This window comes from Heterodontus francisci, chromosome 8, assembly GCF_036365525.1.
Source record: "Heterodontus francisci isolate sHetFra1 chromosome 8, sHetFra1.hap1, whole genome shotgun sequence".
Taxonomy (NCBI): domain Eukaryota; kingdom Metazoa; phylum Chordata; class Chondrichthyes; order Heterodontiformes; family Heterodontidae; genus Heterodontus; species Heterodontus francisci.
This window is the reverse complement of record NC_090378.1, coordinates 123,787,510-123,810,975: the sequence shown is the minus strand read 5'-3', so window position 1 is coordinate 123,810,975 and position 23,466 is coordinate 123,787,510. Positions and strand designations below refer to the sequence as shown.

Below are 23,466 nucleotides of genomic sequence, written 5' to 3'. Positions count from 1 at the left end.
ATAACTGTGGGATGTGACAGTCCAGGAGGTGGGACTGTGTGTCCATTATTATATATTATATATAACTGTGGGATGTGTCAGTACAGGAGGTGGGACTGTGTGTCGATTATTATATGTTATATATAACTCTGGGATGTGTCAGTCCAGGAGGTGGGACTGTGTGTCCATTATTATATATTATATATAACTCTGGGATGTGTCAGTCCAGGAGGTGGGACTGTGTGTCCATTATTATATATTATATATAACTGTGGGATGTGTCAGTGCAGGAGGTGGGACTGTGTGTCGATTATTACATATTAGATATAACTGTGCGATGTGACAGTGCGGGAGGTGGGACTGTGTGTCGATTATAATATATTATATACAACTGTGGGATGTGTCAGTGCAGGAGGTGGGACTGTGTGTCCATTATTATATATTATATATAACTCTGGGATGTGTCAGTCCAGGAGGTGGGACTGTGTGTCCATTATTATATATTATATATAACTCTGGGATGTGTCAGTCCAGGAGGTGGGACTGTGTGTCCATTATTATATATTATATATAACTCTGGGATGTGTCAGTACAGGAGGTGGGACTGTGTGTCGATTATTACATATTAGATATAACTGTGGGATGTGTCAGTGCAGGAGGTGGGACTGTGTGTCCATTATTATATATTATATATAACTCTGGGATGTGTCAGTCCAGGAGGTGGGACTGTGTGTCCATTATTATATATTATATATAACTGTGGGATGTGTCAGTGCAGGAGGTGGGACTGTGTGTCGATTATTACATATTAGATATAACTGTGGGATGTGTCAGTGCAGGAGGTGGGACTGTGTGTCCATTATTATATATTATATATAACTGTGGGATGTGTCAGTGCAGGAGGTGGGACTGTGTGTCGATTATTACATATTATATATAACTGTGAGATGTGTCAGTACAGGAGGTGGGACTGTGTGTCCATTATTATTTTTATATATAACTGTGGGATGTGTCAGTCCAGGAGGTGGGACTGTGTGTCCATTATTATTATATTATATATAACTGTGGGACGTGTCAGTCCAGGAGGTGGGACTGTGTGTCCATTATTATATATTATATATAACTGTGGGATGTGTCAGTCCAGGAGGTGGGACTGTGTGTCCATTATTATATATTATATATAACTGTGGGATGTGTCAGTCCAGGAGGTGGGACTGTGTGTCCATTATTATATATTATATATAACTGTGGGATGTGTCAGTCCAGGAGGTGGGACTGTGTGTCCATTATTATATATTATATATAACTGTGGGATGTGTCAGTCCAGGAGGTGGGACTGTGTGTCCATTATTATATATTATATATAACTGTGGGATGTGTCAGTCCAGGAGGTGGGACTGTGTGTCCATTATTATTTTTATATATAACTGTGGGATGTGTCAGTCCAGGAGGTGGGACTGTGTGTCGATTATTACATATTAGATATAACTGTGGGATGTGACAGTACAGGAGGTGGGACTGTGTGTCCATTATTATATATTATATATAACTGTGGGATGTGTCAGTCCAGGAGGTGGGACTGTGTGTCCATTATTATTTTTATATATAACTGTGGGATGTGTCAGTCCAGGAGGTGGGACTGTGTGTCGATTATTACATATTAGATATAACTGTGGGATGTGTCAGTCCAGGAGGTGGGATTGTGTGTCCATTATTATATATTATATATAACTGTGGGATGTGTCAGTGCAGGAGGTGGGACTGTGTGTCCATTATTATATATTATATATAACTGTGGGATGTGTCAGTGCAGGAGGTGGGACTGCGTGTCCATTATTATATATTATATATAACTCTGGGATGTGTCAGTCCAGGAGGTGGGAATGTGTGTCCATTATTATATATTATATATAACTGTGGGATGTGTCAGTGCAGGAGGTGGGACTGTGTGTCCATTATTATATATTATATATAACTGTGGGATGTGTCAGTGCAGGAGGTGGGACTGCGTGTCCATTATTATATATTATATATAACTGTGGGATGTGTCAGTCCAGGAGGTGGGACTGTGTGTCCATTATTATTTATTATATATAATCCTGGGATGTGTCAGTACAGGAGGTGGGACTGTGTGTCGATTATTACATATTAGATATAACTGTGGGATGTGACAGTCCAGGAGGTGGGACTGTGTGTCCATTATTATATATTATATATAACTGTGGGATGTGTCAGTCCAGGAGGTGGGACTGTGTGTCCATTATTGTATATTATATATAACTGTGGGATGTGTCAGTGCAGGAGGTGGGACTGTGTGTCGATTATTACATATTAGATATAACTGTGGGATGTGACAGTCCAGGAGGTGGGACTGCGTGTCCATTATTATATATTATATATAACTCTGGGATGTGTCAGTCCAGGAGGTGGGACTGTGTGTCCATTATTGTATATTATATATAACTGTGGGATGTGTCAGTGCAGGAGGTGGGACTGTGTGTCGATTATTACATATTAGATATAACTGTGGGATGTGACAGTCCAGGAGGTGGGATTGTGTGTCCATTATTATATATTATATATAACTGTGGGATGTGTCAGTGCAGGAGGTGGGACTGTGTGTCGATTATTACATATTAGATATAACTGTGGGATGTGACAGTCCAGGAGGTGGGACTGTGTGTCCATTATTATATATTATATATAACTGTGGGATGTGTCAGTACAGGAGGTGGGACTGTGTGTCCATTATTATATATTATATATAACTGTGGGATGTGACAGTCCAGGAGGTGGGATTGTGTGTCCATTATTATATATTATATATAACTCTGGGATGTGTCAGTACAGGAGGTGGGACTGTGTGTCGATTATTACATATTAGATATAACTGTGGGATGTGACAGTCCAGGAGGTGGGATTGTGTGTCCATTATTATATATTATATATAACTGTGGGATGTGTCAGTGCAGGAGGTGGGACTGTGTGTCGATTATTACATATTAGATATAACTGTGGGATGTGACAGTCCAGGAGGTGGGACTGTGTGTCCATTATTATATATTATATATAACTGTGGGATGTGTCAGTGCAGGAGGTGGGACTGTGTGTCGATTATTACATATTAGATATAACTGTGGGATGTGACAGTCCAGGAGGTGGGACTGTGTGTCCATTATTATATATTATATATAACTGTGGGATGTGTCAGTGCAGGAGGTGGGACTGTGTGTCGATTATTACATATTAGATATAACTGTGGGATGTGACAGTCCAGGAGGTGGGACTGTGTGTCCATTATTATATATTATATATAACTGTGGGATGTGTCAGTACAGGAGGTGGGACTGTGTGTCCATTATTATATATTATATATAACTGTGGGATGTGACAGTCCAGGAGGTGGGATTGTGTGTCCATTATTATATATTATATATAACTCTGGGATGTGTCAGTACAGGAGGTCGGACTGTGTGTCGATTATTACATATTAGATATAACTGTGGGATGTGACAGTCCAGGAGGTGGGATTGTGTGTCCATTATTATATATTATATATAACTGTGGGATGTGTCAGTGCAGGAGGTGGGACTGTGTGTCGATTATTACATATTAAATATAACTGTGGGATGTGACAGTACAGGAGGTGGGACTGTGTGTCGATTATTATAAATTATATATAACTGTGGGATGTGTCAGTGCAGGAGGTGGGACTGTGTGTCGATTATTACATATTAGATATAACTGTGGGATGTGACAGTACAGGAGGTGGGACTGTGTGTCCATTATTATATATTATATATAACTCTGGGATGTGTCAGTCCAGGAGGTGGGACTGTGTGTCCATTATTATATATTATATATAACTGTGGGATGTGTCAGTGCAGGAGGTGGGACTGTGTGTCGATTATTACATATTAGATATAACTGTGGGATGTGACAGTACAGGAGGTGGGACTGTGTGTCCATTATTATATATTATATATAACTCTGGGTTGTGTCAGTCCAGGAGGTGGGACTGTGTGTCCATTATTATATATTATATATAACTCTGGGATGTGTCAGTCCAGGAGGTGGGACTGTGTGTCCATTATTATATATTATATATAACTCTGGGATGTGTCAGTACAGGAGGTGGGACTGTGTGTCGATTATTATATATTATATATAACTCTGGGATGTGTCAGTACAGGAGGTGGGACTGTGTGTCCATTATTATATATTATATATAACTCTGGGATGTGTCAGTCCAGGAGGTGGGACTGTGTGTCCATTATTATATATTATATATAACTGTGGGATGTGTCAGTGCAGGAGGTGGGACTGTGTGTCGATTATTACATATTAGATATAACTGTGGGATGTGACAGTACAGGAGGTGGGACTGTGTGTCCATTATTATATATTATATATAACTCTGGGATGTGTCAGTCCAGGAGGTGGGACTGTGTGTCCATTATTATATATTATATATAACTCTGGGATGTGTCAGTCCAGGAGGTGGGACTGTGTGTCCATTATTATATATTATATATAACTCTGGGATGTATCCGTACAGGAGGTGGGACTGTGTGTCCATTATTATATATTATATATAAATGTGGGATGTATCCGTACAGGAGGTGGGACTGTGTGTCCATTATTATATATTATATATAAATGTGGGATGTATCCGTACAGGAGGTGGGACTGTGTGTCCATTATTATATATTATATATAACTGTGAGATGTGTCAGTACAGGAGGTGGGACTGTGTGTCCATTATTATTTTTATATATAACTGTGGGATGTGTCAGTACAGGAGGTGGGACTGTGTGTCCATTATTATTTTTATATATAACTGTGGGATGTGTCAGTACCGGAGGTGGGACTGTGTGTCCATTATTATATATTATATATAACTGTGGGATGTGTTAGTACAGTAGGTGGGACTGTGTGTCCATGAGTATATGTTATATATTATTGTGGGACGTGTCAGTACCGGAGTTTGGACTGTGTGTCCATTGTTATATATTCTATATAACTGTCGGACATGTCACTACAGGAGGTGGGACTGTGTCTCCATTATTATATATTATATATAACTGTGGGACGTGTCGGTGCAGGAGGTGGGACTGTGTGTCCATTATTATATATTATATATAACTGTGAGATGTGTCAGTACAGGAGGTGGGACTGTGTGTCCATTATTATTTTTATATATAACTGTGGGATGTGTCAGTACAGGAGGTGGGACTGTGTGTCCATTATTATTTTTATATATAACTGTGGGATGTGTCAGTACCGGAGGTGGGACTGTGTGTCCATTATTATATATTATATATAACTGTGGGATGTGTTAGTACAGTAGGTGGGACTGTGTGTCCATGAGTATATGTTATATATTATTGTGGGACGTGTGAGTACCGGAGTTTGGACTGTGTGTCCATTGTTATATATTCTATATAACTGTCAGACATGTCACTACAGGAGGTGGGAGTGTGTCTCCATTATTATTTTTATATATAACTGTGGGATGTGTCAAAACCGGAGGTGGGACTGTGTGTCCATTATTATAAATTATATATAAATGTGGCATGTGTCATTGCAGGTGGTGGGACTGTGTGTCCATTATCATATATTATAAAAAACTGTGGGATGTGTCAGTACAGGAGGTGGGACTGTGTGTCCATTGTTATATATTATATATAACTGTGGGATATGTCATTGCAGGTGGTGGGCCTGTGTGTCCATTATCATATATTATATATAACTGTGGGATGTGTCAGTACAGGAGGTGGGACTGTGTGTCCATTATTATATATTATATATAAATGTGGGATGTGTCATTGCAGGTGGTGGGACTGTGTGTCCATTATCATATATTATATATAACTGTGGGATGTGTCAGTGCAGGAGGTGGGACTGTGTGTCCATTATTATATATTGTATATAACTGTGGGATTTGTCAGTACCGGAGGTGGGACTGTGTGTCAATTATTATATATTATATATAACTGTGGGATGTGTCAGTGCAGGAGGTGGGACTGTGTGTCCATTATTATATATTGTAAATAACTGTGGGATTTGTCAGTACCGGAGGTGGGACTGTGTGTCAATTATTATACATTATATATAACTGTGGGATGTGTCAGTCCAGGAGGTGGGACTGTGTGTCCATTTTTATTTATTATATATAACTGTGGGATGTGTCAGTGCAGGAGGTGGGACTGTGTGTCCATTATTATATATTATATATAACTGTGGGATGTGTCAGTACAGGAGGTGGGACTGTGTGTCCATTATTATATATTATATATAACTGTGGGACGTGTCAGTACAGGAGGTGGGACTGTGTGTCCATTATTATATATTATATATAACTGTGTGATGTGTCAGTACAGGAGGTGGGACTGTGTGTCCATTATTATATATTATATATAACTGTGGGATGTTTCATTGCAGGTGGTGGGACTGTGTGTCCATTATTATATATTATATATAACTGTGGGATGTGTCATTGCAGGTGGTGGGACTGTGTGTCCATTATCATATATTATATATAACTGTGGGAGGTGTCAGTACAGGAGGTGGGACTGTGTGTCCATTATTATATATTGTATATAACTGTGGGATTTGTCAGTACCGGAGGTGGGACTGTGTGTCAATTATTATATATTATATATAACTGTGGGATGTGTCAGTGCGGGAGGTGGGACTGTGTGTCCATTATTATATATTATATATAACAGTGGGATGTGTCAGTACAGGAGGTGGGACTGTGTGTCGATTATTATATATTATATATAACTGTGGGATGTGTCAGTACAGGAGGTGGGACTGTGTGTTCATTATTATATATTATATATAACTGTGGGATGCGTCAGTACAGCAGGTGGGACTGTGTGTTCATTAATATGTATTATATATAACTGTGGGACGTGTCAGTGCGGGAGGTGGGACTGTGTGTTCATTATTATATATTATATATAACTGTGGGATGTGTCAGTGCGGGAGGTGGGACTGTGTGTCCATTATTATATATTATATATAACTGTGGGATGTGTCAGTGCAGGAGGTGGGACAGTGTGTCGATTATTATATATTATATATAACTGTGGGATGCGTCAGTGCAGGAGGTGGGACTGTGTGTCCAATATTATATATTATATATAACTGTGGGACGTGTCAGTGCAGGGGTTGGGACTGTGTGTTCATTATTATATATTATATATAACTGTGGGACGTGTCAGTGCAGGGGTTGGGACTGTGTGTTCATTATTATATATTATATATAACTGTGGGACGTGTCAGTGCAGGGGTTGGGACTGTGTGTTCATTATTATATATGATATATAACTGTGGGACGTGTCAGTGCAGGGGTTGGGACTGTGTGTTCATTATTATATATTATATATAACTGTGGGATGTGTCAGTACAGGAGGTGGGACTGTGTGTTCATTATTATATATTATATATAACTGTGGGATGTGTCAGTACAGGAGGTGGGACTGTGTGTCGATTATTATATATTATGTATAACTGTGGGATGCGTCAGTGCAGGAGGTGGGACTGTGTATCCATTATTATATATTATATATAACTGTGGGATGTGTCAGTACAGGAGGTGGGACTGTGTGTCGATTATTATATATTATATATAACTGTGGGATGTGTCAGTACAGGAGGTGGGACTGTGTGTCGATTATTATATATTATATATAACTGTGGGATGTGTCAGTACAGGAGGTGGGACTGTGTGTTCATTATTATATATTATATATAACTGTGGGATGTGTCAGTACAGGAGGTGGGACTGTGTGTCGATTATTATATATTATATATAACTGTGGGATGCGTCAGTACAGCAGGTGGGACTGTGTGTTCATTAATATGTATTATATATAACTGTGGGACGTGTCAGTGCAGGGGTTGGGACTGTGTGTTCATTATTATATATTATATATAACTGTGGGATGTGTCAGTGCGGGAGGTGGGACTGTGTTTCCATTATTATATATTATATATAACTGTGGGACGTGTCAGTGCAGGGGTTTGGACTGTGTGTTCATTATTATATATTATATATAACTGTGGGATGTGTCAGTGCGGGAGGTGGGACTGTGTGTCCATTATTATATATTATATATAACTGTGGGACGTGTCAGTGCAGGGGTTGGGACTGTGTGTTCATTATTATATATTATATATAACTGTGGGATGTGTCAGTGCGGGAGGTGGGACTGTGTGTCCATTATTATATATTATATATAACTGTGGGATCTGTCAGTGCAGGAGGTGGGACAGTGTGTCGATTATTATATATTATATATAACAGTGGGATGCGTCAGTGCAGGAGGTGGGACTGTGTATCCATTATTATATATTATATATAACTGTGGGACGTGTCAGTGCAGGGGTTGGGACTGTGTGTTCATTATTATATATTATATATAACTGTGGGACGTGTCAGTGCAGGGGTTGGGACTGTGTGTTCATTATTATATATGATATATAACTGTGGGACGTGTCAGTGCAGGGGTTGGGACTGTGTGTTCATTATTATATATTATATATAACTGTGGGACGTGTCAGTACAGGGGTTGGGACTGTGTGTTCATTATTATATATTATATATAACTGTGGGACGTGTCAGTGCAGGAGGTGGGACTGTGTATCCATTATTATATATTATATATAACTGTGGGACGTGTCAGTGCAGGGGTTGGGACTGTGTGTTCATTGTTATATATTATATATAACTGTGGGACGTGTCAGTGCAGGGGTTGGGACTGTGTGTCCATTATTATATATTATATATAACTGTGGGATGTGTCAGTACAGGAGGTGGGACTGTGTGTCCATTATTATATATTATATATAACTGTGGGATGTGTCAGTACAGGAGGTGAGACTGTGTGTCCATTATTATATATTATATATTATTGTGGGATGTGTCAGTACAGGAGGTGGGACTGTGTGTCCATTATTATATATTATATATAACTGTGGGATGTGTCAGCACAGGAGGTGGGACTGTGTGTCCATTATTATATATTATCTATAACTGTGGGATGTGTCAGTGCGGGAGGTGGGACTGTGTGTCCATTATTATATATTATATATAACTGTGGGATGTGTCAGCACAGGAGGTGGGACTGTGTGTCCATTATTATATATTATATATTATTGTGGGATGTGTCAGTACAGGAGGTGGGACTGTGTGTCCATTATTATATATTATATATAACTGTGGGATGTGTCAGCACAGGAGGTGGGACTGTGTGTCCATTATTACATATTAGATATAACTGTGGGATGTGTCAGTGCGGGAGGTGGGACTGTGTGTCCATTATTATATATTATCTATAACTGTGGGATGTGTCAGTACAGGAGGTGGGACTGTGTGTCCATTATTATATATTATATATAACTGTGGGATGTGTCAGTACAGGAGGTGGGACTGTGTGTCCATTATTATATATTATATATAACTGTGGGACGTGTCAGTGCAGGAGGTGGGACTGTGTGTCCATTATTATATATTATTTATAACTGTGGGATGTGTCAGTACAGGAGGTGGGTCTGTGTGTTCATTATTATATATTATATATAACTGTGGGATGCGTCAGTACAGGAGGTGGGACTGTGTGTCCATTATTATATATTATATATAACTGTGGGACGTGTCAGTGCAGGGGTTGGGACTGTGTGTCCGTTATTATATATTATATATAACTGTGGGACGTGTCAGTGCAGGGGTTGGGACTGTGTATCCATCATTATATATTATATATAACTGTGGGACGTGTCAGTGCAGGGGTTGGGACTATGTGTTCATTATTATATATTATATATAACTGTGGGACGTGTCAGTGCAGGGGTTGAGACTGTGTGTTCATTATTATATATTATATATAACTGTGGGAAGTGTCAGTGCAGGGGTTGGGACTGTGTGTTCATTATTATATATTATATATAACTGTGGGAAGTGTCAGTGCAGGGGTTGGGACTGTGTGTTCATTATTATATATTATATATAACTGTGGGACGTGTCAGTGCAGGGGTTGGGACTGTGTGTCCATTATTATATATTATATATAACTGTGGGATCTGTCAGTACAGGAGGTGGGACTGTGTGTCCATTATTATATATTATATATAACTGTGGGACATGACAGTGCAGGGGTTGGGACTGTGTGTTCATTATTATATATTATATATAACTGTGGGACGTGTCAGTGCAGGGGTTGGGACTGTGTGTTCATTATTATATATTATATATAACTGTGGGACGTGTCAGTGCAGGGGTTGGGACTGTGTGTCCATTATTATATATTATATATAACTGTGGGATGTGTCAGTGCAGGAGGTGGGACTGTGTGTCCATTATTATATATTATATATAACTGTGGGATGTGTCAGGACAGGAGGTGGGTCTGTGTGTTCATTATTATATATTATATATAACTGTGGGATGTGTCAGTACAGGAGGTGGGTCTGTGTGTCCATTATTATATATTATATATAACTGTGGGACATGACAGTGCAGGGGTTGGGACTGTGTGTTCATTATTATATATTATATATAACTGTGGGACGTGTCAGTGCAGGGGTTGGGACTGTGTGTTCATTATTATATATTATATATAACTGTGGGACGTGTCAGTGCAGGGGTTGGGACTGTGTGTCCATTATTATATATTATATATAACTGTGGGATGTGTCAGTACAGGAGGTGGGACTGTGTGTCCATTATTATATATTATATATAACTGTGGGATGTGTCAGTACAGGAGGTGAGACTGTGTGTCCATTATTATATATTATATATTATTGTGGGATGTGTCAGTACAGGAGGTGGGACTGTGTGTCCATTATTATATATTATATATAACTGTGGGATGTGTCAGCACAGGAGGTGGGACTGTGTGTCCATTATTATATATTATCTATAACTGTGGGATGTGTCAGTGCGGGAGGTGGGACTGTGTGTCCATTATTATATATTATATATAACTGTGGGACGTGTCAGTGCAGGAGGTGGGACTGTGTGTCCATTATTATATATTATTTATAACTGTGGGATGTGTCAGTACAGGAGGTGGGTCTGTGTGTTCATTATTATATATTATATATAACTGTGGGATGCGTCAGTACAGGAGGTGGGACTGTGTGTCCATTATTATATATTATATATAACTGTGGGACGTGTCAGTGCAGGGGTTGGGACTGTGTGTCCGTTATTATATATTATATATATCTGTGGGACGTGTCAGTGCAGGGGTTGGGACTGTGTATCCATTATTATATATTATATATAACTGTGGGACGTGTCAGTACAGGGGTTGGGACTGTGTGTCCATTATTATATATTATATATAACTGTGGGACGTGTCAGTGCAGGAGGTGGGACTGTGTGTCCATTATTATATATTATATATAACTGTGGGATGTGTCAGTGCAGGAGGTGGGACTGTGTGTCCATTATTATATATTATATATAACTGTGGGATGTGTCAGGACAGGAGGTGGGTCTGTGTGTTCATTATTATATATTATATATAACTGTGGGATGTGTCAGTACAGGAGGTGGGTCTGTGTGTCCATTATTATATATTATATATAACTGTGGGACGTGTCAGTGCAGGAGGTGGGACTGTGTGTATTGAGGTTTTTGTGCGGCTCTGTCTCACTGTGTAGGGGCTGCTGTAAGTTTGCTGACAGTAATAATCTGCAACATCCTCATTCTGTACATTACTGATTGTCAGAGTGAATTTGGTGTTCTGTTGACTGCCGGTGAATCGTTCGGATGTTCCTGTGTATCGAGTTGTTGCATAATAGATCAGGAGAGTGGGTTTCTGACCGTCTCGCTGCTGATACCAAGCTACATATTTGCCTACGGACTGGCTGGCCGTACAGGTGATCGTTGCGGTCTGTCCCAGTGTCACTGACAGTGCCGGTGGAGACTGGGTCATGATGGTGTCTCCACTGATACCTGAGGGGTAATAGAGAAACAGAGTGAAGTAAGAACTGTCACAGAAAGACCCTGTAAAATGAGACATTATTAGAGACAGTGACCGCTCCTCATGTTTCAGCCTTTTCCCTCCAATCACAAGTCAGTAGAATTGGACTGAAATAAACAGCAGGAAAATATTAAACGTGGAAGGAGAGAGATTTGTACCTGCGACGCAGAATGCCAGAGGCCAGATCAGCTGGATGGGTGAAATCATGGTGCCTGCTCCTGTCTCTGTGCCTGGTTACTGATAAACTCTCCCTTCACTGGGCTCTGCTTTATAAAGCTGCAGCCTGTGAGAGTCTGACTGCCTGTTTCTCAGTATGTAAATGGTATCACCCAGAGAAAGGCACGTCAGCAACTCTCACTTCCTCTTCTCTCTTTCTGTTTCCCTCACTGCCTCCCTCCTTCTATTTCACACCCCCTCTCTCTCTGCCTCTTTCTCTCCTTCTATCTCAATCCCTTTCCCTCTTTTGCCCTCTCCCTCTCACTCACTGTCTCTCTCCCCCACCCTCCTGAAATCTTTCTCACTCCCCTTCCCTCATTCTCCTTGTCTCTCTCTCCATATCTCTTTCTCTCTTTTTCTGCTTCTCCCCATCCCTACCTCTCACTCTTTGTCTCTCTGCCTGCTCTCTGTCCGCTCTCTCTCCCTCATTCTCTGTCTGTATCTCTCTCTGTCTGTGTCTTTGTCTTTCTGCCTACTCATCTCTCTCTCCCTCACTCTTTGCCTGTCTCCCCATCTTGTTCTTCCAATCTCACTCTCCCTATTTTGCTCTCTCCTCCTCTCCCTGTCTCCCTGTCTCTGTCTCTCTCCCTCCCTATCTCTCTATCTCTCTGTCCTTGTTCCTCTGCCTACTCATCTCTCTCCCACCCTCCATTGTTCTGTAATTCTGTAACTGATCTCTATAACAGCAGTTATTACTGGAGACTGGAACACTTTGAGGCCTGGTGCAGCAGTTAAATGTCTCCCTCTCTATCTCTCTCTGTCTCACAGCCTCCACCTCACTCTCTCTTTCCCACAGTCTCCCAGGTGGAGCACAGTTACATGAAGGGTAAAACTCCCTCTGCTCTGCCCCACCAATGGATGTTAACCCTTGACACCAGAAACATGCCTTCTCCTGGAGTAAGGCCCCATTCCCCACAGTGACCATGCTTTGACCTCTCTCAGTAAGACTGGCAGATTATTGTCAAATTTAGGACAGTTCTGTGCTGTTGGCCTATTCTCAATGGGACTGGTTTGGACAGAAAGCTCATTTCATGAAGGCCCAGCAGAGAGAGGAGATCCTCACCCCATCAGTGTGAGCTGGAGGGACAGGACAGAGTCTGACCCACTGCCCCATCCTGTCAGCTCATAACATGTTCAAATCCCTTCCCCTCTCCATCCCCTTCCATGGTCAGGCTCCAGGTGATTGGAGTTTTTCTGGGATGAGGGGCGGACAATCAAACATTTACAACATGAAGGAGCTGTCCTCCACATCAACCATAGTGTCCATGTTCCATTGGTCCTCCAATAGGGACCAGTAAACATGGGCCTCCTTCCCACTGGACCTCCAATAGGGACCAGTAAACATGGGCCTCCTTCCCACTGGGCATCCAATAGGGACCAGTAAACATGGGCCTCCTTCCCACTGGGCATCCAATAGGGACCAGCAAACATGGGCCTCCATCCCACTGGGCCTCCAATAGGGACCAGTAAACATGGGCCTCCTTCCCACTGGGCATCCAATAGGGACCAGTAAACATGGGCCTCCTTCCCACTGGCATCCAATAGGGACCAGTAAACATGGGCCTCCTTCCCACTGGGCATCCAATAGGGACCAGCAAACATGGGCCTCCATCCCACTGGGCCTCCAATAGGGACCAGTAAACATGGGCCTCCTTCCCACTGGGTCCTCCAATAGGGACCAGTAAACATGGGCCTCCTTCCCACTGGGCATCCAATAGGGACCAGTAAACATGGCCTCCTTCCCACTGGGCATCCAATAGGGACCAGTAAACATGGGCCTCCTTCCCACTGGGCATCCAATAGGGACCAGTAAACATGGGCCTCCTTCCCACTGGGCATCCAATAGGGACCAGTAAACATGGGTCTCCTTCCCACTGGGCATCCAATAGGGACCAGCAAACATTGGCCTCCATCCCACTGGGCCTCCAGTAGGGATCAGTAAACATGGGCCTCCTTCCCACTGGCCCTCCAGTAGGGACCAGTAAACATAGGCCTCCTTCCCACTGGACCTCCAATAGGCCCAGTAAACATGGACCTCCTTCCCACTGGACCTCCAATAGGGACCAGTAAACATGGGCCTCCTTCCCACTGGACCTCCAAATGGGACCAGTAAACATGGGCCTCCTTCCCACTGGACCTCCAATAGGGACCAGTAAACATGGGCCTTCATTCCACTGGGCCTCCAGTGGTTGAGCTTCAAACCCCACATCCTATCCATCATGTCAGCCTCTTTTTTCCATCTCCACAACATTGCCCGTCTCTACACTACATCAGCCCCTTGACCACACAAACCCTTATCCCTGCTTGTCTCGCCTCCTAACTTGATTATTCCCATGTCCTCTGCCGGCTTCCTTCATCCATGCTCCATAAACCCCGACTTGTCTGAAATGCAGTGGTCAGTACCCACACCAAGTGCCTTTCCACCAATACCCCTGACCTCAATGACCTACTACCCCTGACCTTACCGACCTCTGTTTTCCTCCATGGCCTCACTCCTCCCTACCTTTGCCTCCTGCTGCAGACCCACATTCCCTCTCTCACTCTTCCATCTTCTGACACTGCTTTCCTGCCCATTGCTGCTTCCTTCATCCCACCATTGACAGCAGGGTCTTCAGATGCCTCGGCCCTGCTCTCTGAACTCCCGCCATTAATCCCTCTCCCTCACCAGGTCTCTCTCTGCTCCATCAAACTCTATCCTTTCACCCAAGCCTTTGATCACTCTTCCTAAAGACCCCTCACCACCTCCTCCGTTCCTCATACTGCAGCTCTGTGAAGCATCTTGTGACGTTTTGTATATTATAGGCGCTATATAAATTCAAGTTGGGTGTGGATTTCGGGTGGGGACAGAATTGGATACAGTGGTGATGGTCCCTGTAGTCAAATATCCTGTTGACAGGGTCCAGGCTTATAGACACAGAATGGGGAAGTGGGTGAGGTAGGAATGTGCTTTCGGGGCCCATGGAACTGTCACCCCAGCATGAAGTGTCGCTCAGAAGGGGAGAGGGAATGTTCGGAGTCCTGAGCTCCATTTCCCACACCAGGCATTTTGTCTTCCAATGAATGAATGAGATGCCAATTTCGAGCCCAGGTTAGGGACAGTCTCGTACTGTGGGCCCAGGTCTCGATAAGGGAATTGGAGATATACCTGAAAAGGAAAGATTTGCTGGGTTTTTGGGCCAGAGAGGGGCAGTGGGACTAATTGGGTAGCTCACAGGCACGATGGGCTGAATGGCCTCCTTCTGTGCTGTAAAATTCTAGATAGTGTGTGCGGTTCACAGTTTTCTCCCGTGTCATTAACAAATGTCCAGCTGCTCCAAGCTCCTTCTTTCACTTCCTCTGTTGGTTCAGTTTCAATCTTCCGAACTGACAGTCTTTGCAGTTATTTTTTACATTGGGGATTTCTGCTGTGGTCTGAGTCTCTAATAATAACCGTCCAATCAGTGAAAATAACAGCAGCTGAGAGCAGTCAGCACTGAGGACCCAGTCTCACTGGGAAACACATTGGGAAGATCAAAGCTGATTGTTTAGTGAATTCTCTGAATTCTCTTGACTCCCCCACCAGAGGAAACAGTTTCTCTTGATCTCTCTGAATCATTTTAATCCTTTATTCAGCTTAAATACCTCAATGAGATCACCCCTAAATTCTCTGAACTCAAGGGAATACAAGCCTAGTCTATACAATCTGTCCTGATAATTTAACCCTTTCAGTCCCGGTATCATTCTGGTGAATCGGTGCTGCACCCCCTCCAAGGCCCATCTCTCCTTCCTGAGGTGCGGGGCCCAGAACTGAACACAGTTACTCCAGATGCAGTTAAACCAGAGCTTTATTCAACTGGAGTAAAACCCCTTTGTATTCCAGTCCCCTTGATAGAAAGACCAACATTCCATTAGCCTTATTCAATATGTTTTGTACCTGTCACTAGATTTTAGTACTTTTTGTACTTGGACCCTTAAATCTCTCTGTTCCTCCACAGTTCTCAGCTTCTCACCATTTAGAAATTACTCTGATTTATCTTTCTCAGGTCCAAACTGGATGACCTCACACTGTCCACATTGAACTCCATCTGCCATTGTCTTCGGTCCCCGTCACAAACTCCATTCCCGAGCCACTGATTCCATCCCTCTCCCAGGGACTGTCTGAGACTGAACCAGGCAGTTCACAGCCATGGCATTGTAGTTGATGCTGAGATGTGTTACTGACCACATAAACCACATCATCACTAAAACCACCTATTTCCACATTGCTAACATTACCAGTTTCTACCACACCTCAGCTCATCCACTGCTGAAACCCTCATCCATGCATTTATTACCTCTAGACTTGAGTATTCCAATGCTCTCCTGACAGGTCTCACACATTCTACCCACTGTAAACTTGATCTCATCTAAAACTCTGCTGCCTGCGTTCGAACTCGCAGTAAGTTCCCCCATCACCTCGATGCTCATTGGACAACATTGTCTCCTGGTTCGGCAATGGCTCAGTTTTAAAATTCTCATCCTTGTTATCAAATCCCTCCCTATCTCTGGAACCTCCTCCAAGCTGCTGAACTTCGTGTCATCAACAATCTTGGATAGATGTCTCTATTCCTTCATCCAAGTCATTGATCAATATAGTGAAAAGTTGAGGCTCCAGCACAGATCCCTGGGGACACCACGATTCACATCTTGCTAATTGGAGTAAATACACATTATCCCTACTCTCTGTCTCCTACCTCCTAACCAATTCCTTACCCATGTCAAAACATTTCCTCACATTCCATATGCTTCCATTTTGCGAACAGTCTCTTGTGTGGAACCTTCTCAAATGCCTTCTGGAAATCCATATAAATAACATCCATAGACATTCCCTTATCGACCACATTAGTGACCGCTTCAAAAAATACAACTCAGTTAGTTAAACATGTTTCACCCTTTTTAAATCCGTGCTGACTCTCTCTGATCAGTTTATATTTGTCAGTCATTCTGTCCCTAATAACAGATTCAAATAACTTCCCCAAAACAGATGTTAAACTGAGATGTTAGTCGTGAATTACTCGAGCAAACAGCCGTCAGAGAGACGAGGGCTGAACGGCCTCCTCCTGTGCTGTAGAATTATACTGCTTTTTGGCTGAAACATGTGGATTGGAACAGGAGGTGTGCTGGAGTTTAAACAATGAGTTAAATATGGACGTAGTGTCATTAGTGGGTAATGCACAGTCTACACTGTGTCCAGGACCCTCTCTAAAAGATGTCTTTCTCTTTTTCCTTTTTCAGGTCCAGGGCTGTAATTAAGGAGCTGAAAGAATATTTAGTGAAGAAGTTTCCGGACTGTGCGGTGTGTGTGAAGGTGTTCGGCAGTGACTGATGATTACAGCTCCTTGTTCAGTCTGCTCCGCCCTCACCACTGATCAAGCCATGTAACCTCCTGTCACACTGAGTGAAATTACAATCGATATCATAGTGTCAGTCACAGAAAACAACAGCATCACAGTCTGAGTCACTGGGACAGACATCACTGCCTCACATCAAAGAACAGACCCCTTATCCCCTCTCACCATGTTCATAAACCATACAGTAGAGAAAATATACTGACAAACACCACCTTATATTAAACACTCACACCCATAGAACACCATCAGAGGTAGAGGATGGGACAGAGATTGAGAGAGATAGATAGAAAGAGAGAGTGAGATGGAGAGAGAGACAGAGAGAGAGATAGACAGAGACTCTGTGTCAGCTCCTGTACATGCTTTTTCTTATTCATTCATGGGATGTGGGCATCACTGGCTAGGCCAGCATTTATTGTCCATCCCTAATTGCCCTTGAGAAGGTGATGGTGAGCTGCCTTCTTGAACCGCTGCAGTCCATTTGGGGTAGGTATACCCACAGTGCTGTTAAGAAGGGAGTTCCAGGATTTTGACCCAACGACAGTGAAGAAATGGGAATATCGTTCCAAGTCAGGATGGTGTGTGACTTGGAGGGGAACTTGCAGGTGGTCGTGTTCCCATGCATCTGCTGCCCTTGTCCATCTAGGTGGTAGATGTCACAGGTTTGGAAGGTGTTGCCTAAGGAGGCTTGGTGTCTTACTGCAGTGCATCTTGTAGATGGTACACACTGCTGCCATTGTAGGTCTCTTGTGGAGGGAGTGAATGTTTGTGGATGGGGTGCCAATCAAGCAGGCTGCTTTGTCCTGGATGGTATCGAGCTTCTTGAGTGTTGTTGGAGCTGTACCCATCCAGGCAAGTGGAGAGTATTCCATCACACTCCTGACTTGTGCCTTGTAGATGGTGGACAGGCTTTGGGGAGTCAGGAGGTGAGTTACTCGCCACAGGATTCCTAGCCTCTGACTTGCTCTTGTAGCCACGGTATTTATATGGCTACTTCAGTTCAGTTTCTGGTCAATGGTAACCCCCAGGATATTGATAGTGGAGCATTCCGCGATTGTAATGCCATTGAATGTCAAGGGAAAATATTTAGATTCTTACTTGTTGGAGATGGTCAGTGCCTGGCACTTGTGTGGCGCGAATGTTACTTGCCACTTATTAGCCCAAGCCTGGATATTGTCCAGGTCTTGCTGCATTTCTACACGGACTGCTTCAGTATCTGAGGAGTCACAAATGGTGCTGAACATTGTGCAATCATCAGCGAACATCCCCACTTCTGACCTTATAATTGAAGGAAGCTCATTGATGAAGCAGCTGAAGATGGTTGGACCCAGGACACTACCCTACAGAACTCCTGCAGTGTTGTCCTGGAGCTCAGATGATTGATCTCCAACAACCACAACCATCTTCCTTTGTGCTAGGTATGACTCCAGCCAGTGGAGGGTTTCCCCCTGATTCCCATTGACCTCAGTTTTGCTCGGGCTCTTTGATGCCATACTCTGTCAAATGCTGCCTTGATGTCAAGGGCAGTCACTCTCACCTCACCTCTTTAGTTCAGCTCTTTTGTCCATGTTTGAACCAAGGCTGTAATGAGGTCAGGAGCTGAGTGGCCCTAGCGGGACCCAAACTGAGCATCACTGAGCCGGTTATTGCTAAGCAGGTGCCGCTTGATGGCACTGTTGATGACACCTTCCATCACTTTACCGATGATTGCGAGTCGGCTGATGGGGCGGTAATTGGCCGGGTTGGATTTGTCCAGCTTTTTGTGTATAGGACATACCTGGGCAATTTTCCACATTGCAGGGTAGATGCCAGTGTTGTACCTGAACTGGAACAGCTTGGCTATGGGCGCAACAAGTTCTGGAGCACAGGCCTTCAGTATTGTTGTTGGAATGTTATCAGGGCCCATAGCTTTTGCAGTATCCAGTGCCTTCAGTTGTATCTTGATATCACGCGGAGTGAATCGCATTGGCTGCAGTCTGGCATCTGTGATGTTGGGGACTTCAGGAGGAGGCTGAGATGGATCATCTACTCAGGACTTTTGGCTGAAGATTGTTGCAAATGGTTCAGCCTTATCTTTTGCACTGATGTGCTGGGCTCCCCCATCATTGAGGTTGGGGATATTTGTGGAGCCTCCTCTTCCAGTTAGTTGTTCAATTGTCCACCACCATTCACGACTGGATGTGGCAGGACTGCAGAGCTTAGATCTGATCCGTTGGTTATGGGATTGCTCAGCTCTGTCTATCGCATGCTGCTTACGCAGTTTGGCAGGCAAGTAGTCCTGTGTTGTAGCTTCACCGGGTTGGCACCTCATTTTGAGGTATGCCTGGTGCTTCTCCTGGCATGCCCTCCTGCACTCTTCATTGAACCAGGGTTGATCCCCCGGCTTGATGGTAATGATAGAGTGGGGGATATGCCAGGCCATGAGGTTACAGATTGTGATTGAGTACAATTCTGCTGCTGCTGATGGCCCATAGTGCCTCATGGATGCCCAGTTTTGAGTTGCTAGATCTGTTCAAAATTTATCCCATTTAGCACGGTGCTAGTGCTACACAACATGATGGAGGGTATCTTCAATACGAAGACGGGACTTCGTCTCCACATTGATTGTGCGGTGGTCACTCCGACCAATACTGTCATGGACAGAAGCATCTGTGGCAGGCAGCTTGGTGAGGATGAGGTCAAGTATGTTTTACCCTATTATTGGTTCACTCACCACCTACTGCAGACAGTCTTGCAGCTATGTCATTTAGGACTTGGCCAGCTCAGTCAGTAGTGGTGCTACCGAGCTACTCTTGGTGATGGACATTGAAGACTCCCACCCAGAGTATATTCTGTGCCCTTGCCAGCTTCAGTGTTTCCTCCAAGTGCTGTTCAACATGGAGGAGTACTGCTTCATCAGCTGAGGGGGGCAGTAGGTGTTAATCAGCAGGAGGTTTCTTTGCCCATGTTTAACCTGATGTCATGAGACTTCATGGGGTCTGGAGTCACAGTTGAGGACACCCTCCCAACTGTATACCACTGTGCTGTCCCCTCTGCTGGTTCTGTCCTGCCGGTGGGACAGGACATAGGCGGGGATGGGGATGGTGATGGCAGTATCTGGGGCATTGTCTGCAAGGTATGATTACGTGAGTATATCTATGTCAGGCTGTTGCTTGACTAGTCTGTGGGACAGCTCTCCCAATTTTGGCACAATCCCTAGGTGTTAGGAAGGAGGGCTTTGCAGGGTTGACAGGACTGGATTTGTCGTTGTCATTTCTGGTGCCCAGGTCAATGATGTGTGGTCCGTCCAGTTTCATTCCTTATTGACTTTGTAGCAACTAGATACAACTGAGTGGCTTGCTAGGCCATCTCAGAAGGCATTAAGTATAAAACGCATTGGGACTGGAATCACATATAGGCCAGACCAAGTATGGATGGCAGATTTCCTTCCCTAAAGGGCATTAGAGAACCAGATGGGCTTTTACAACAATCGGTAATGGTTTCATAGCCATCATTAATTCCAGATTTATTAACTGAATGCAAGTTTCACCTTCTGCACTGATGGGATTTGAACCCATCTCCCCAGAGTAATACCCTGGGTCGCTCGTCCAGTGACAATACCACTACACCACCACCTCCCCACATGTAAGAATGAAGAAGTCTTATTGCAGTTCGATCGGACCTTGCTGAGACTACACCTGGTGAACTGTGGACAGTTTTGGTCTCTTTACCTAAGGCAGGATATACTGGCCTTGGAAGGAGTGCAGCAAAGATTCACCAGACTGATTCCTGGGATGAGGGCATTGTCCTATGAGGAGAGATTGAGTAGACTGGGACATTATTCCCTGAAATGTAGAAGAATGAGAGGAGATCTGATTGAAAGATATACAATTTGTAATGTGATCGACAGGGTAGATACTGGGAGGATGTTTTCCCCTGGCTGGGGAATCTAGAACTAGGGGTCACAGTCTCAGAATAAGGGGTCGGCCATTTCAGACTGAGATAAGGAGAAATTTCTTCACTCAAGACGTTGTGAATCTTTGGAATCTTTGGAATTCTGTATCCCAGAGAGCTGTGGATGCTCAGTCCTTGAGTATATTGAAGACAGGGGTCCATACATTTTTGGTTACAACAGAAATTAAGGAATAGGGGATAGTACGGGAAGGTGGAATTGAGTGAGAAGACCAGCCATGATCATATTGAATGGTGGAGTAGATTCGAAGGGCCGAATGGCCTCCCCTGCTCCTATTTCTGATGTGATTATAATTGTGTCAGTGTGTGTTAATAATAAATGGGTTTCCTCTGTTTTAACTGGTCATTATTTAATGATTGAGCTGTTACCCAGGATAAGCTGCAGAAGGTCCAGTTTCTAACCAGAAACTCACCACTCGGGCTCTTGGTCAACATGAACTGGTTACTGTCCCGCCCTCCCTGACTGGTCTCTGAGTTGCTGTATTTAAAATGTACATTTTCCTTTAATCCATCCAGTGCAGTCTCCAGCCAGGGCTCCATTCATCCAGTGCAGTCTCCAGCCAGGGCTCCGTTCATCCAGTGCAGTCTCCAACCAAGGCTCCATTCATCCAGTGCATTCTTCAGCCAGGGCTCCATTCATCCAGTGCAGTCTCCAGCCAGGGCTCCATTCATCCAGTGCAGTCTCCAGCCAGGGCTCCATTCATCCAATGCAGTCTCCAGCCAGGGCTCCATTCATCCAGTGCAGTCTCCAGCCAGGCCTCCATTCATCCAATGCAGTCTCCAGCCAGGGCTCCATTCATCCAGTGCAGTCTCCAGTCAGGGCTCCACTCATCCAATGCAGTCTCCAGCCAGGGCTCCATTCATCCAGTGCAGTCTCCAGCCAGGCCTCCATTCATCCAATGCAGTCTCCAGCCAGGCCTCCATTCATTCAATGCAGTCTCCAGCCAGGGCTCCATTCATCCAGTGCAGTCTCCAGCCAGGGCTCCATTCATCCAGTGCAGTCTCCAGTCAGGGCTCCATTCATCCAGTGCAGTCTCCAGGCCAGGGCTCCATTCATCCAGTGCAGTCTCCAGCCAAGGCTCCATTCATCCAGTGCAGTCTCCAGCCAGGGTTCCATTCATCCAGTGCAGTCTCCAGCCAAGGCTCCATTCATCCACTGCAGTCTGCAGCCAGGGCTCCATTCATCCACTGCAGTCTCCAGCCAGGGCTCCATTCATCCAGTGCCGTCTCCAGCCAGGGCTCCATTCATCCAGTGCAGTCTCTAGCCAGGGCTCCATTCATCCAGTGCAGTCTCCAGCCAGGGCTCCATTCATCCAGTGCAGTCTCCAGCCAGGGCTCCATTCATCCAGTGCAGGCTCCAGCCAGGGCTCCGTCCATCCAGTGCCGTCTCCTGCCAAGGCTCCATTCATCCATCACATCAGTAAAACGTACAAGGTGAAAACCATCAAACTGTAATAGTGGAGACTGTCGTCAGGATGGGGGAGCAGGGAGCTGCATGGATTGGTGGAGGGACATCCTCTTTCCTCTCAGATACACACCTCCCTGAGCTCCATCCCTCCCTCCATCTGAGCTCCATCCCTCCCTCTATCTGATCTCCATCCCTCCCTCTATCTGAGCTCCATCCCTCCCTCTATCTGAGCTCCATCCCTCCCTCTGTCTGAGCTCCATCCCTCCCTCTATCTGAGCTTCATCCCTCCCTGTGTCTGAGCTCCATCCCTCCCTCTGTCTGAGCTCCATCCCTCCCTCTATCTGAGCTCCATCCCTCCCTCCATCCGAGCTCCAATCCTCCCTCTGTCTGATCTCCATCCCTCCATCTATCTGAGCTCCATCCCTCCCTCTATCTGAGCTCCATCCCTCCCTCTGTCTGAGCTCCATCCCTCCCTCTGTCTGAGCTCCATCCCTCCCTCTATCTGAGCTTCATCCCTCCCTGTGACTGAGCTCCATCCCTC

The 23,466-nt window shown here is 44.3% G+C and overlaps 1 protein-coding gene and 1 gene segment (V, D, J or C); one reads left to right on the top strand and one right to left on the bottom strand.

Annotated features, from left to right (window-relative positions):
- LOC137373137 (Ig kappa chain V region Mem5-like) overlaps positions 1-12,256 on the bottom strand; it is a 44,624-nt gene extending 32,368 nt beyond the window's left edge. The window contains 2 exon segments of the V gene segment in view: positions 11,659-11,956; positions 12,143-12,256. Coding sequence covers positions 11,659-11,956; positions 12,143-12,191 — 347 coding nt within the window.
- LOC137373133 (ral guanine nucleotide dissociation stimulator-like 1) overlaps positions 1-23,466 on the top strand; it is a 212,168-nt gene that overhangs the window by 154,689 nt on the left and 34,013 nt on the right. For 6 of the 8 annotated variants that reach the window (XR_010975601.1, XR_010975602.1, XR_010975600.1 and 3 more), the window contains exon 2: positions 17,454-22,951. The exons of 1 other annotated variant lie outside the window; for it this stretch is intronic. The gene's annotated coding sequence lies outside the window, so the exon portion shown is untranslated. Of the gene's footprint in view, positions 1-3,427; positions 3,443-17,453; positions 22,952-23,466 lie in introns of those variants that run through there. One more of the 8 variants, XR_010975605.1, reaches the window with a different exon arrangement.